Below are 16065 nucleotides of genomic sequence, written 5' to 3'. Positions count from 1 at the left end.
TTGTACGAGACTTTAAGAAATGTAACCAATTTCTTGCAGTCATTTTTGTGAAGGTTTTATTTCAATTTAGTAACATCATTCTCTATATTCAAGCTTGAGGCAGATGTGTTACGGAGTGCACCAGAAGTGAAATCACTCACTTCAGTAGTCTCAAATGGCTCTACACTTCAGTAGTCTCAAATGGCTCTATGCTATGACCTTTGAAAGTCATTATTTACACATACACCCTATATGGATTAAAAGAATTCATTACAGTACACACCTTCAGTTTCCGGGTTGCATCCAAGAAGATTACTTCCTACAAAGTATTGAAAGGCCCACTAGTCATCACAGAGAAATAGTTTGAAACCTAGGAAAATGGCACAATCATTAAAATAGAGAACCACCTTCAGCACAGTATCAGCTGCTTGGAATAAAAATGAAGCTATCATTAAAAGACTCCAAAATACACCAGCTTCCTTCAATGAATGCCCGGCACCAGATCCACTACATGAAGTAAACAGAGGTATAAAATCAGAAGGTCTCAAACAGAATAAACACAAAGTTTTACATAATTTGTATCAACCACAGCTATGTTACAAAGTAGCTACATATACTTGTGATGTAATAAGATGTTATATCTATGTTTTAAAGAACAATATTTTTCAGATATTTTACAGTACACCTAAGTTTAAATATAAATTAACCATCGATCAAGAAGGAGGAGTCTCCGTGGCTGTTACAAACATGCAAGCAGTTCACTAGATCAGGAAGTGCAAACCAGAACTTGGGCCAGTTTGCTAACCTAATGGGCCAGGTCCAAAGTGCTGCCAAATTGTCCCAAGGTCAGCCCTGTTTTATCTTTGTTTTATGTGTAGGTTGGGCTGATGAATCCAAAAACAGAGAAAAAAATTCTGGTCTTTGGGGAAATTGGGCTTATGAGCCCATAACTACATATGGACTAACAGGACTGGAAAAAGGGTTGGTGGTGAGTAGATTGACGCACACGATCAAGAACTCGTTCGAGTGGGGAAGTTGTAACATGAAGGCGGCAGCATCCATCGGCAAAGTGCTGGCGATGCAGTTGAAGGCGGAGGAACCATGTATAGGAGTAGGAGGTAGAGTCTACATTGGCATTGAGAAGGAGATCAATCATTCTAGAGCTGGTGGATTGTGGGCTGAGTTTGTAAGCAACAGAGGATTTGAAGTTGGGGCCAAAACTCTCCTTCGAATATTGATCCTTGGTCGAATATGGGAGATGAATCATCTGTAAATATTTAAATTGATTGTAAATCCTGCTTTGACCATAATAAGGTTGCATTTCAATTGGGGATATTATACAGTACAGGTGAAAACATATGCCCAATTGATCATTTTGGTGTTTATAATTCTGGTTTCTGGGGCATGAAAATTGAGCCTAATGTGCTTGGGGCAGTAGTTGAAATAGAACAGTGGGATCAAGGAGGTGGGTCTTTATTGACTAAACCGCACCTTGAGGACAAGGTGCATAAAAGAGGGGAGTATTGATATGATACCCCTTAAGGTCAATTTAGGAAAAGCAATTGGGCTGAGTCAGCAATAAGGCAGTTAGGGAGAAAATGGCTAGGCAGTGTGGGCAACGTGAAGACTATGTGGCTGTTATAAAAGAAAGTGGTGCTGGAAGAGGAATCATCTTTGGGAATTATTGGGATCCTTTTGGATATTGGGAGAGACCCATGAGCCTCTCGAATTGCTCAGGAATATCCTTGTTTTCTTTATTTTCATGTGTTAGTTCTTCATTGCTTGTAATTTGTCTCTGTTTGTATCACAGTTTTATGGTTAATGCAAGAGTCATATTGTTTTCTTTTTAATTCTCTTATTTTTCTGGGTTGAATCAATCCTATCAAATGTAATAAGATGTTATATCTATGTTTTAAGGAACAACATTTTTCAGATATTTTACAATACGCCTAAGTTGGAAATTATACCAATATAATACTCAATTAAACTGTGTTTCAAACTAATTTTTGAAAATCATATACAAGTGATATAATGATGGGCCTCCAATGAAGGTTTAGAAGGAAGCATCATAATGAATGGAAGATGGTTCAGGCCCAAGTTGAAGAAGGAAAGAGTGAAGTGGGAGGTGAATCAGGTGATGTGGGTGAAGGAGGAGCTGTTATTGAGAGAGAAAAGAAGTTAGTCATTAAATTGGACAGATGGCAAGCATTGAATGGTGAATTGGAGGTGGGAGAAAGTGGGACGTGGGAAGGAGATTCTATTGTTATAAGGAGGGACGCGCGACTGTGAGGGGATACCATGTTTGTTATTCTTATTGAGGGGGTGATTGTGAACTTTACGAGAGGGGGGTTTCTCTTGTAAAGGGAGCATCAGGGGTTACTGTTTTGGGTTTATTAGACTGTTAATGGATATGTGTCAGTAATTTTCGTATTTGAGTCTGAGTTGTTGTTGATTCTGTTTTCTGGTGTTGACACTGTTATGTTAAGTATATGGAAATGCAAATTGGGCTGTTTCGCTTAATTTGTGATTAATACAAGAGTGTTATTTCCTTTTCACATATTGGTGCCATCAATTTGGTATCAAAGCAGCTTGATCCTGTGAGTAATCTATATGGTAAAATCACGAATGGAGACTAGGTAGAAGTACTGGAGCAGAGACTTGGAGAAATAGAGCGACATGTTGGGGGAACTGATGGTTGTTTGCTGGTAATGGAGAATTCCATTCAGCAAATGAATCTGACGATGGTGAACTTCATGGAGCGTTTGGAGACTATTCTAGAAAGAAGTGGGCGAGGGACGAACAACGGAGAGAATCACATAAGAACAAATGAGAATAACAGAGAGGAGGAACGAATGCGAAGGGTGGAAGTCCCATATTTCGCCAAAGAGGACCCGTACGGTTAGATATATAGAGCAGAGCGTTATTTCAAAATCAATCGGATTCCGGTAGAAGAACAAGTTGAGACCGCTTCAATTTGCCTTGAGAGAAGATCTCTTAATTGGTTTCAATGGTGGGAACCTCGAAATCCAATGATCACCTAGGACAATTTTCGTTCAGCAGTTTTATAGAGATTCCACTCATCTTCTTCAGGCAATTCATATGAGGCTCTGTTGTGCCTTTGACAGGCTAGGACGGTAGCTGAGTATTGCGAATGTTTCGAACTCTTTTCTGCTCCTCTTCGTCACGCTGATGAGGAGATGATGCAAGCGGCATTCCTGAATGGATTAAGAGAGGAGATTAAAGCAAAGTTGCGTCTGAACAATTTGCGTGACTTGGGGCATATCATGACACTTGCACAGAGAGTTGAAGAGAAGGAAAGGGTGCTTGGAAGGTTGGGGATGACTATAGGCAAACATGGGTCAGGAAATGTAAATGGGTTGGTATCTGGGTTGCACACTCGCCCAGCTCTTCATAATCGACCCAGCAACCACACGGAAAGGCCCAATACAACCTTAAGTGAGGAAAGAAACGGATCGCATGGGTTGGGCTTGTGTACTACAACCCAAAATGGTGGACAAGGCAGTAACTCGAATAGCCCAAATTTTGAGGGGGCTAGCGGGTCAAACACTATGAATACAAGCGACTATCACCAGAGGAATATAACGAAAAGAGATGGTGAAACTTATGTTATCGGTGCGACGCGCCTTATTCGTTGGACCATGTTTGTCAAAACCAACATTTGAGTGTTATGTTGCTGAGAGTTGGGGAACTGGTGACTGAAGAAGAGGATTTGGGAGAAGTCGTCCAGCTCAGCGTTCATAGCATTGTGGTTTTGACTTCTAGCAGATCTTTAAAGTAGTGGGGTGACATCAAGAGCGGAGGGTTACGGTTTTAATAGACACGGGGGCTTCGCATAATTTCCTTGCAGAGCAAGTGGCCCGAGATTTAGATTTGAAGGCGGATACAAATCGAAGCTATTTCGTGCAAGTAGGAGACGGACATCAAGTACAACCACAGGGGGTCTATAAGGAGGTGTTGTTGAACTTACCAGGTATGAATGTGCAGCAAGATTTTTTCTTATTTAATCTTCGAGCAGTGGGGATCATTTTGGGGTAGCATGGCTTGAGGGGTTAGGAGACATCCAAGCCAATTTCAGAAAATTGATTTTGCGAGTGCCATAGAACGGAAAGATGGTTGAATTATGTCAAGAGAAAAGGTATCTTTCAAAGGATTGGGGAAAGCTTGGAGGAAAGGGGAGGAAAAATTCTATGTTGAATTAGGAGTATTGTCAATGGATCAGAAGGACGAGATGGAGCAACCTCCAGCGATCGTCAAATTACTTGAAGATTTTAAAGATGTGTTCATGAAACCTTCGGGACTGCCACCAAGTTGAAGTTGTGATCATCATATTCCGCTTAAAGAAGGGGTTGTCATTCCCAATTTGAGGCCATGCAGGTACCCACATTCTCAAAAGGAGGAGATAGAGAAGTTTGTTCGTGAGATGTTGGATACGGGGTGGATTCGACCAAGCTTAAGCCTTTTCTCAAGTCCATTAATTCTCGTAAAGAAAAAGGACGGCAGCTGGCGTTTCTGTGTTGATTTCAGAGCTTTGAATCATGGTACTGTGCCAGAGAAGTTTCCTTTACCTATGATTGATGAGTTGTTGGATGAATTGGCTGGCGAAGAGATTTTTTCGAAGCTGGACCTAAAGTCTGGTTATAACCAGATTAGGATGAGGCCAAAATACATTGAGAAGATGGCATTTCAAACGCATTAGGGGCACTATGAGTACTTGGTCATGCCGTTTGGATTGCACAATGCACCTTCCACATTTCAGTCTTTGATGAATGAGGTATTTTGTCCCTTCTTGCGTAAATTTGTGTTAGTTTTTTTTTATGATATTCTGGTCTATAGCAAGAATTTGGATACGCATATTGATCATTTAACTCAAGTATTGGTTGTGCTGAGAAAACATAAGCTATGTGATAATTTGAAGAAATGCTCCTTTCGACAAAGAGAATTGGAGTATTTAGGCCACATTATCTCTGCGAATGGGGTGAAGGCAGATCCTACGAAGGTGGAGGCAATTCAACAGTGGCCAGTACCAAAAAATCTGAAAGGGCTGAGGGGTTTTTAGGGACTAACCGGTTACTACCGTCGTTTTTTGAAGCAATATGGACATATTGCTCGTCCTCTCACTCAACTTCTTAAGAAAGCTTTTGCGTGGCAAGATGAAGCACAATCTGCATTTGATGAATTAAAGAAAATAATGCTTAATTTACCAGAATTGGCTACATCTGATTTTGATGAAGTATTTGTCCTCGAAACAAACGCTTCAGGCCTAGGAATGGGGGTTGTGCTGATGCAAAAGGGAAGACCCCCAACATTCCTCAGTCAAGCTTTTTCAGAGGCACCTAAATGTTTGTCAGTTTATGAAAGAGAGTTAAAAGCTATTGTTTTTGCAGTACAAGAATGACGTCACTATCTTTTAAGGCATCATTTTATTATAAGAACTGATCAACGGAGCTTGAAGTATCTTAGGAGCAGAGGTTATTAGTAGAGGGGCAGCAGCGTTGGGTGACAAAATTGCTAGGGTTTGATCTTGAAATTCAGTACAAGCCAGGTACTAAAAACAAAGTTGTTGATGCCTTGTCCAGGGTGATGGAATACAGGGAGATGACTATGATTTCAAGTCTGAATCTGGAGGCATTGGCTGATGAGATTTTAGCTGACCCAAATACAAAGCAAATCATGACTAATGTCATGACGGATGCTACATCACACCCTGGTTATCGAGTTGCAAAAGGATTGCCTTTGGTTCCATGATCGTTTGGTCATCCCACGCTCTTCAAAACAAATTCCCCTTCTGTTAGAAGAGTTTCATGCCTCTCCTTGGGGGGTTATTCAGGGGAGATGAGGACTTACAAGAGATTGGCATCTATTTTTTGGTGGAAGGGGATGCGGAGGGCTGTGCAGGTAATTGTGCAAGCTTGTGCTACTTGTTAACAACAACAAAATCAGCACCTACAAAATGCTAGTTTATTGAATCCCCCGCCAATTCCTTCTCAAATTTGGGAAGATATTTCTATGGATTTTATTACCCAAGTCTCGGGGAGTTGATACTATTATGGTTGTGGTTGATCGACTCTCTAAATATGCTCATTTTGTCACTCTGACTCACCCTTTCATTGCTGGAATTGTGGCTGCAGTTTTTGTTAAGGAAATTGTTCGTTTACATGGATTCCCCAGTTCAATTGTGTTTGATAGGGATCAGATTTTTGTCAGCAAATTTTGGGGCGAGTTATTCAAATTATCTGGTACTAAGTTGAAGTTCAGCACTGCCTATCACCCCACAAACGGATGGGCAGACTTAAGTGGTCAATCGAATCCTCGAAACTTATTTAAGATCTTTTGCTAATGGTCATCCTAAGGGATAGGCAAAATGGATCTACGGACACTTAGTAAAGAACAGAAACTTAGTAAAGAATTCTGGTTTAATACCACCTATAATCGCTCAACCCAGATGACTCCTTTCAAGGTAGTTTACGGACAAGACCCACCTGCAATTGTTCATTTTGCAAAAGGAGGGACAGCATTACGGCCCTGATTTCTAGAAATCAAAATAGAGAAACTCCACAACAATTACTTAGAGGAATATGTAAAGAACCTTGGGATACACCACCCCAAAAGTTAGCTCAAAGGGTGGGAGTGCCCAAGACCTTATAAACTTCACATTAGTTGCACATACAACCAATGTGGGACTATATATCTCAACACGCCCCCTCACACGAGAGCCCATTGGGCTTGAAGAGTGGACAATGCAACAGGCCCAGCCTACCTGTGCTAAGAAATGCCACAAGAGAAAGTGGGGGGCGGCGAGGCTCTGATACCATGTAAAGAACCTTGGCATACACCACCCCAAAAGCTAGCTCAAAGGGTGGGAGTGCCTAAGACCTTATAAACTCCACATTAGTTGCACATACAACCAATGTGGGACTATATATCTCAATAGAATAGAAAGAAGAAAGAATGTAGTGAAAAGAAATCTTTATTGATATGAAAGAATAGGTACAAGAGCAGCAGCTCTTCTCAATGGAATTGTCCCTTCACTCTAAGTTTAACTCTGTCTTTTACGAAACAGTAATTTCCTACTTTTTCACAAAACAGCCTTACTCTCTTATATACAAACAATAATCTCATTTTGTAACTAACTCTTTTGACATATTCCTACGAGAATATGCCCTTCATGTGAAAGGCCGCCCTTCTTGCGTGTTACCAACCGTATCAGACAGCAATAGAGGCGGTGGATAAGTGGTTGGAAGCTCGAGATATCACTTTGCAGGAATTAAGAAGGAACCTGAGTAGGGCACAAGAGAGAATGAAAGTTCAGGTGGATAAACATAGAAGAGAGGTGGAGTTTAATGTGGGGGACATGGTCTATTTAAAATTGCAGCCTTATAAATTGAGGTACTTATCTAGGCATCGTAACCAGAAATTGAGTCTTAGATTTTATGGCCCGTTTCCAATTATAAAAAGGGTAGGTCAGGTAGCTTATGAGCTTCAACTTCCCAGTCACTCAAAGGTGCATGCAGTGTTCCATGTATCACAGCTCAAAAAAGCCATTAGTCCTGGAGTTCTTGTTCTTGACCTTCCTGAATGTTTAGCTGACTCTTTAGAGTTGCAAATTTGGCCAGCAGCTGTCTTGGATGTTCGTCAATTGATTAATGGCAAAACTTAAGTATTAGTACAGTGGGAAGATTTGCCTAAGTGTGAGGGATCATAGGAAGATGCTGAGTTGCTGCATGAACAATTCCCTACCTTACACCTTGAGGACAAGGTGATGCTAAAAGGGAGGAGTATTGATAGGCCTCCAATGAAGGTTTATAACAGAAGGAAGCATCATAATGAAGGGAAGATGGTTCAGGCCCAAGTTGAAGAAGGAAAGAGTGAAGTGGGAGGTGCTTAGGGTGAAGGAGGAGCTGTTATTGAGAGAGAAAAGGAGTTACTTAGTAAATTGGGCAGCTGGCAAGCATTGAATGGTGAATTGGAGGTGGGAGAAAGTGGGACATGGGAAGGAGATTCTGTTGTTATAAGGAGGGACGCGTGACTGTGAGGGGATATCATGTTTGTTATTCCTATTGAGAGGGGGTGATTGTGAACTTTATGTAAGGTTTCTCTTGTAAAGGGAGCATCAGGGGCTACTGTTTTGGGTTTATTAGTATGTTAATGGATGTGTGTCAGTAATTTTCGTATTTGAGTCCGTTTTCTGATGTTGACACTGTTATATTGAGTATATGGAAATGCAAATTGGGCTGTTTCGCTAATTTGTGATTAATACAAGAGTGTTATTTCCTTTTCACTTATATTGGTGCCATCGTATAATATATGGAATCACTAAAAGATTTAACATAGTACATCAAAAATTTGACTTTGATGCTCGGCAAAAAACCTTTCAATAAAATTTGAAAGCATTAAGTAGTTTTTAACTTATTTCCCCCACATCATCTTAAACTCACATGTTAAAAGCAAGAAAAAACAATATCCTTATGTGAATTTGACCCGAAATTTGTGTCAATAATAATTGTGTGAATTCTCCTGTCAATAATAATTGCATCAAAATGTTTAGGAGCTTTTAGATTTATTTGTTGATTCATGGTCAACATCATTGTAGACCATGTTCTTTTGCAAAGGCACTTAGTTAAAGATTGCAGTGTTTATGTTGACACTCAAATAATAACAAGCCAACATAATCTAACATCCATAAAATTTAAAATAGACTGACCTTGCTACAGTAATAATTACACCAATGGTCACAAGAAAGCATCCAAGTAGTTGGTTGACTTTATATTTTCTCCTAAGAAAAATAATTGACAGGAGAATTTGCCACACAAGAAAAGTCTGCAAGAGAAGTATAGTTCAAATTAATTGTCCGCCTTTGGTTTACCTTTTACATGAAATCTATGCAAGTTGCATATGGATGAGCTAATAAATGTATACAAATTAGGCTAAGTTGGTTTATATCGCAATCTATATACACCAAATTTCTTATTTTGACCAACTTTGACAGGTCAGATCACTATGTTTTCAAAGGAAATGTGTTACACCTGGGACAAACTGACCAGCCATCAAGCAGGACACATATCCAAGGGCAGGGGTCGTGCTTCTTTGGTGCTAGGCACTTCATGGCTGATTTCTAAGAACATGTACAGTAGTAAATATTCACAGATGCATACCTACATTTACCTTTTCAATTCATTTTTATTCATGCCTACAGTTTGTGAATAATTCAGAAATTTATATATTTCATTATGGATAGGGTTATATTTACAAATTTTTTGTTTACAAACTACACCATGTACTCTCGGAAGTACACTAAGTTACACTATGTACTTCCGGGAATACACAGTGTAATTTGCAAAAATTTGTAAAAAAAATTTGTAAACAAATCATTCCCCTTTCATTATAGTACAACAATGTAAATGTAGTACAAACAGAATTTAACAATAAATGCCAGACAACAATTGACAGCTGATGGTTTTTACCTGAGACAAAATTGGAATTGATGCTCCAGATAGCATTGCTGATACAACAAAGAAGGAAACAAACAATTAAATGAAATTCAGACATGACCATTTTTATAAACAAACCAAAATTGCACCACCCAATGATATTGGTAACTAATCATCAATAACAATACTAATATCTATGAGATATGAATGAGGAAGGAGTCAAAGATCCATCATAAATTAGAGTTAAGGTGAAGACAATATAAGTGCATAAAAGAGCAAACCCCGTTGCATAAAGCTCCCTAACCCCGACTTTGCGAGAGCAGGGGATAAGATTGATTGTAGGCAGCCCTATCCTTGCATTTTTGCAAATAAGAAAAACAATATGACTCGATAAATATGATAGTATGAACCTTCAAAATCTAACCCCAACTAATAGTAACAATCTTCAAATATGCTTAATTCATCCAAAAAAGATGAATCAGGTAACACCAAAACCCTTAAAAAAATGCTTGGTACTATGCTATACATTGTCATTACTGTGAAAAATCATAATGCCAGCAGTTTCTTTTTTTTTGCCTTAATATTATGTAGTTCTATGTTGCACCGACACTTCAAAAAACCTAAAGTTTCGTGTTCGACACCCCGACACTCTGACATCTATAATATTTGAAATTTCATTACATATCATAAAGAAATTGATCGACGTTTTACCAAACTGATATAATAAAAAGCGTAAACACCCTTTTTAGTCCCTGGCAATATCTACGAAGTCCTTTTCAGTCCCTGGCAATAAAAAATGACCAAATTGGTCCCTGAAAGTACAAGAAAAGGGCCACTCTACATATTTGGGAGTTGACATAAGGACTAACATGGCCCTTTTTTTGTAATTTAAGGGACCAATTTGGTAAAGACTTCGTAGATATTGACAGGGACTAAAAAGGGTGTTTACTCTAATAAAAATTAAAAATGGATACTGAATAAATCTCACTAGAGTGTATAAGAGATTTTCAATTTGAAAATATAATAGTAAATATTTATGTGTTACGTTCCTTTGCAAAATAGATGGATATTATAGGTTTAGTTTCATTTTTTTGTTAAATTATTGAATACAAAATATAATATACACTACATAAATTAAAAATATTATTTAATATTAAAACGTGTCCTAATGTGTCGAAATCTAACATTTTTTAGAATTAACATGTTGAAGTGTCATGTCAGTGTCGGTGCAACATAGATGTAGTTTACAAAAAAAAAATTGATTGAATTGGCAAAAGGAAGATTGAATAAAATCAACCGGAAAACATAGTACAGGAGCATTTTATTTGTGTAGAAGCCAGAAGTAAAAAACATTAAACAGATAAAATAAATTAGGACAAAAATTACCTCCCGCTGCCATTCCTGTGGCAGCACCCAGAGCTTCCAAGAGACCAACAACTAGGAATGGAGTTTTTGGCACAGATAACATCTCATCAGTGACAATGCCCGCATGGTAACGCACATACAAAATAGAGAAGTATACAATTACATATCTGAAAAATAAGAAAATATCATTAGAGTTAGTTATATTAATTCTTGTAAACATAACAACCCAAAAAGGGGGAGGAGGGAGCTCTTGCAGAAAGACTGCATTTTATGCTATTTGTCAGGGTAAAAAAAATACAAGTTACTTCTTCCCAAACATAAAGGACTGTTTGGTTTAAGGTTATTGCCAAAACGTATAAAAGGGAAAAATAAATAGCATAACCACAAATATAAATATCATCTTATAACAGGCATCAAAGGCATTGAGTTCACATTTTATTTTATTTTTCAAAATCGTGGCTACTTTCCTAAAGTAAAACCTTAAGTCTCAAAAAGTCTTGAGTTTTTGACGGAAACTCATATTGGTCACAATTCATATTGGTCACTTCACAAACACACTTCTATATCCCTTTAAGAGGAAAAGGAAGAATGTTTTCCACAGAGTGTTAAACTTTATCAAATAACAGACTTATTCCCAATTTCAAGTCAGTCTATTCATCCATCAAACCCGCTAAGTTTTTAGAATCAAAAGATCAATTTTTTATTAAGTGCTTCTTTTTGTAGCAACCATTCAGCACTAAAAACTAAAGAGTTACTCCAACAGATTAAGATTGACCAAAAGTAGAAAAGAAAGAAGTGGTGAGCCATAAACATCATCAGAAGTAGGACCCATCATATTCATAATTGCCGAAAATGCATGAACCAAAACCCCCCACCCAAACAATAAGACTAAATATATGCGTTCTCCAGATAAACTTCTCTTTTCTTACTAGTAAAGAAGGTTGAACAACGAGTTGTTTCACAATTAAAAGCTACATTAATGGAAAATAAACGTTCTAACATCTCATCATAAATATTCAACCACATAATTTAAAAAAAAAAAAAAAGTAACGGATTAATCTAGGCAACAAGAACAAAACATGTACCCGAAAGTAGCAAGCTGAGCCAAGAAGAAAGGGTACTGCTTCAGAGGAACCAAGGCAAGCTTATACAGCACCCTGTTCCCGACGCCCATCACCACCGTCGCAGCGGCGGCGACCGCAACCTCCGCCGCCCGATTTTTGCTTTTCCGGCCATTCGCCGCCGCAAATTCCCCGACAGAGTAAGAGCAGGGCCCCAACTTCTCACCCTCTTCCGCAACGCCGGATCTCTCCCAAGCGCCGCTGTGCCCCGCCGCCTTCACTACCAGCGCCGGTGAGCGTAGTCCCCGCACGATTCCCGGCCGCTGAGGCGAATAACCGTAGCAGACCGCGCAATTCGCGGCGGCCCTCGCCTGTTGCCGGAACCGGACTTGATACCCCGATATGGCACCGCCGGCGGGTAACCGCCGGCAGAGTGACGTCATGAGTTGGGTGGCAGTTGTACGGAAACCTAAAATTAAATTCTAGAGAGAGAGAGAGTGGAGTCAAGTTGTGTCTTCACATGACTTGGATGGGTGTGAATGTGAAAACACACCGAAGCAAAAAGAGAGAGAAAAGAACGAATCAGAATCTCGGGCAGTTTGCCATTTTTTTTCATTAAATTTATGAATTTGGTATCTAGATGGGAGTAATTACGGTTTGGGGTCTTTAAGTGTCGCGGTGGGGACTCAGCGTATCTAAATGACGCCCTCAGGTCCCCACGGCACTCATGTAGTTTGTTTTTTTCTGTGCTAACCCAATGCCGCCCCCACCCTATCAGCATTCAATAAATAATATTTTTACTTAAATAAGGGTCGCACATAGCCCCCATCGGCACTAATTCTCATTTTTTTTTTATTAAAAGTTCCGCCCAACTCCCCACCCCACCCAACGGCATTCATATAATTTACATTCTCTCACTTTCATCTTCCCCCAAGAAGTCAAGTACTCAATCAAGAACAAGTTCCCAGCTCTGTGAGGGAATCGAGTTTCTAATGGAGAAATCTCATGCATCTTTCCTCCGTAAGGATTCCATTACATTCGTACACTCTTTCTAATCATAAAGTCCCATATGGATGCTAAAGCAGTCTTTGGAATGGGCTTTTTCACATAGTCTAACATGGTTTTGAAGTTGTACGAAGTGGGTTCTTTGGGGACATCAAGCAAAGCTTCAATGGGGGTTCCAATTGGGAAATTGTACCAATAAAGAGTGGAATTGACCCATGGCATTTCAATGCAATCACTTTGCAAGAAACCCAGTTCAGGGAAACTCTCATTTAACAAAGGCAGAAGTTTATCACTTTGTCCCAAAAATAGGCCAATAAAAGTGACTTGTACGGTCTTCTTACCACTTTGAATACCATTGACTACTTCAGGCATAACTCATATGTAAAGATCTTCAGGTAGTTTTGTTGCAATTAGTTGCCATTTGTAAATAACATCTGTAGCACGTCTTTCACTGTTTTATTCACTTTGAATACAGTCACTATTGTAGTTACTGAAACCAATTTGATCTTCCATGAAAGAATGACACCAAAACTGGCCCCACCACCTCCTCTTATAGCCCAAAACAGATCTTCTCCCATTGACTTTCTATCAAGGATTTTACCATTGACATCAACTAATTGTGCATCAAAGATATTATCCACCGAAAGACCGTATTTTCTCATTAGATTCCCATAGCCACCACCAGAAAAGCGACCCCCAGATCCCAAAGTGGAGCATACCCCAGCTGGGAAACCATGGAATTTGCTTTTCTTTGCAATGTTATAGTAAACCTTACCAAGTGTTGCTCCAGCTTGAACCCATGCTGTCCCATGGCACTAATTAATATTGTAAAAGCAAGAGAACACAGAGGTAAAAGTAAACTATATGAATGTTGTAAGGACCCGCACCATTAATTTAGGAGATTAATTAAATAAATATGAGAATTAGAAAATAATTCCATAATTGACCCTAATAATTATGAGAAGGCTTAAATAATTATGGTAAGTAATTAATAACGCTGAAAGTCGCTTTTCTGACGAAAAGTGCAGATACCAGTTCTGCTCCACGGTATAAGTGCGTACCCATGAAGTACCCCGGAAAATTATAATAAGTGTGGGAATATTCCTAGAATAACATGTAAGACTAGCATAACAAGTTTTAGGTCAAAATAATGAGAACTTGTGCTAGAACTGATATTGGTTATGTAAAAGCGCGTACCAGAAAGGTGCTGCGAAAAATAAAATAAAAATATGACAAATCTTTGAAAAATGAGTAGGTTTAGAATCCTAAGTTTGAGATTAAAATGTTAAGCGTAGCTGTTAGGGTTAATACTGTGTGATTAATTAGAGGGACCTATTTAAGCCTAAGGGCACAAAACCCTAGGCCATAATTTTGGCTGCTACGTGAAGGCCTTGTGTGCTGATTGCTTCAGCCATTTCCTCTCTTTATAGAGGCTCGGAACTTGCCTAGAAATCCAACCAAGCGATCACTTTTCTTCCTTTTCTCTTCACCTAAACAGCATAGCCTTGTGGGAGTGTGTCTTGTGAGGGTGTGAGTTGCTCCTTGGCTGAGTGGTATCCTCTCTTTGGTGGTATTGGGGGGCTGTCCTCTTGAGTTTGAGGTGGTGAGAGCCTTGTTCATACCATTTTGGGTCCCAAGAAGCTAACTTTGTGAAGAAAGAACCTTGCTTGATCAATATTTTTGTGGTTCTCTAAAGTCAGAACCATTGTGTTGTGTAGAGGACTCCAAGTCAGTGTCATTTTCGGAGTTTTGAAGCCTTGAGGTATACCATGAACACCTCTTTGGTATTTTGAAGATTTGAGCTTGTTTAATCCTTTAAAAAGTAAAAATTGGATCATTTGAGTTAAGGACTGTGTTTCTGTGTTCATACTATGCTAATAAACATCTGTTAATGGAGACATTGGACTACAAATCGAGTTGGGACTCTTAAATGTGGACTTATGCAGAAGAATGCTCGAGTTTCTGCATTCTGTCTGATAAGTATTCGAATACTTTTCGTGTAGTATGCGAATACTTATCCATTGGTAGTCGAATACTCCTTGCTGGAGTATGGGGATACTTTTCTAGGAAGAAAAGTATTCGGATACCTTGAAGAAGTATTCGAATACTGAGTAATATTCGAATACTTGGGTGTTGGTATTCGAATACCTTGTGGTATTCGAAAACTTGAGTGAAAGTAATCGAATACTTTCTGGAGACAGAGAGTATTCGAATACTCTTTGAGGAGTATTCGAATACCTCCTGCAGAAACTGCATAAAATGACTTAAAATGAGATGGAAAGCCTTAATCACTTAATGGAATCTTGAGCAATGATTATTGATGATTAATTATTGTGTAAATAGATTGCGATTGTGCTGTTTTGGGCTTTGAGCTAGTGTGAGCTTGGCTTGGATAGTTAGCTTGCGAGGTAAGCTTTCGTGTCCTCGGTTTAGCCATTGTTGGTTCCACCATGCCCCATGGGGGAATGGTTATATGCATGATGTGTTTTCATGTTTTGATGATTTGAAATGCTTTTGAGCTGTTAAGTGTAAGGGCCTTATAATATGCATGTGTTGTTCCATCTAGACGGGAAGCCTGAGTATGTGGCATCATACAATACGGTGATTCTCTGGGTGGGTGCAAGTGGCGTTTTGCACTGATGTAGGCAATAGACGTATTTAAGTCATGCATTTCTCTGGCCAGTAGAATAGTTGACACACATGACATGATTATCTGTTGCATTGCATTGATTTTGAAACTTATACTATATGACTGCTTTTAGAACTTATATTGCACATGTAAGTGAGCTTGGGGTGGAAGATCCTTGAGTCCCATAGGGAGAGCACGCTCATACTGATACATTTTATACTACTATTTAATTAAAAATGATATCCGACGATCAAGACAATTCCCGCGAACTCTTTCATTTCATAGAAGTTTATTCTTCTTCTTACAAAGCAAATAGCATTTCCTATGGATTTGTCCCCTATCCTATAGAGCTGGACCTATTCTGATTCTGAATTATCCGTCGCTACGCTGTTCCCAAGGACTAGCAAAATCGAAATAGCGAAATTCTTGGGTCATCTCAATGGGTTCAGAAACCACACGTTTCTCTGGATCATCATAGCGTACTTCTACATATCCACTCAGAGGAAGGTCTTTTCGTAATGGATGACCCTCGAAACCATAATCTGTTGATATACGGCGTAGATCCGGATGATTGATG

General features: G+C 39.2%; 1 protein-coding gene and 2 pseudogenes across 6 annotated transcripts in view; all 3 read right to left on the bottom strand.

The window, feature by feature from the left end:
• Window positions 1–12457, bottom strand: part of LOC133306321 (protein CLT1, chloroplastic-like) — a 40565-nt gene extending 28108 nt beyond the window's left edge. For all 6 annotated transcript variants that reach the window (XM_061506625.1, XM_061506628.1, XM_061506629.1 and 3 more), the window contains exons 1-6: window positions 11879–12457; window positions 10815–10960; window positions 9462–9499; window positions 8702–8817; window positions 387–486; window positions 263–298 (exon numbers count right to left, since the gene is read on the bottom strand). In XM_061506625.1, coding sequence (XP_061362609.1) covers window positions 263–298; window positions 387–486; window positions 8702–8817; window positions 9462–9499; window positions 10815–10960; window positions 11879–12297 — 855 coding nt within the window. In that variant the 5' untranslated portion in view covers window positions 12298–12457. The remainder of the gene's footprint in view (window positions 1–262; window positions 299–386; window positions 487–8701; window positions 8818–9461; window positions 9500–10814; window positions 10961–11878) is intronic.
• A 252-nt stretch (window positions 12458–12709) lies between these two features.
• LOC133306329 (berberine bridge enzyme-like 4) lies at window positions 12710–14274 on the bottom strand (annotated as a pseudogene).
• Window positions 14275–15812: 1538 nt separating this feature from the next.
• Window positions 15813–16065, bottom strand: part of LOC133306334 (NADH dehydrogenase [ubiquinone] iron-sulfur protein 3-like) — a 605-nt pseudogene continuing 352 nt past the window's right edge.

The sequence above is a fragment of the Gastrolobium bilobum genome, unplaced genomic scaffold, assembly GCF_033153095.1.
Source record: "Gastrolobium bilobum isolate Gb01-03AN ecotype WA unplaced genomic scaffold, APGP_CSIRO_Gbil_v1 utg10035, whole genome shotgun sequence".
Taxonomy (NCBI): domain Eukaryota; kingdom Viridiplantae; phylum Streptophyta; class Magnoliopsida; order Fabales; family Fabaceae; genus Gastrolobium; species Gastrolobium bilobum.
This window is presented reverse-complemented; position numbering and strand designations above follow the sequence as displayed.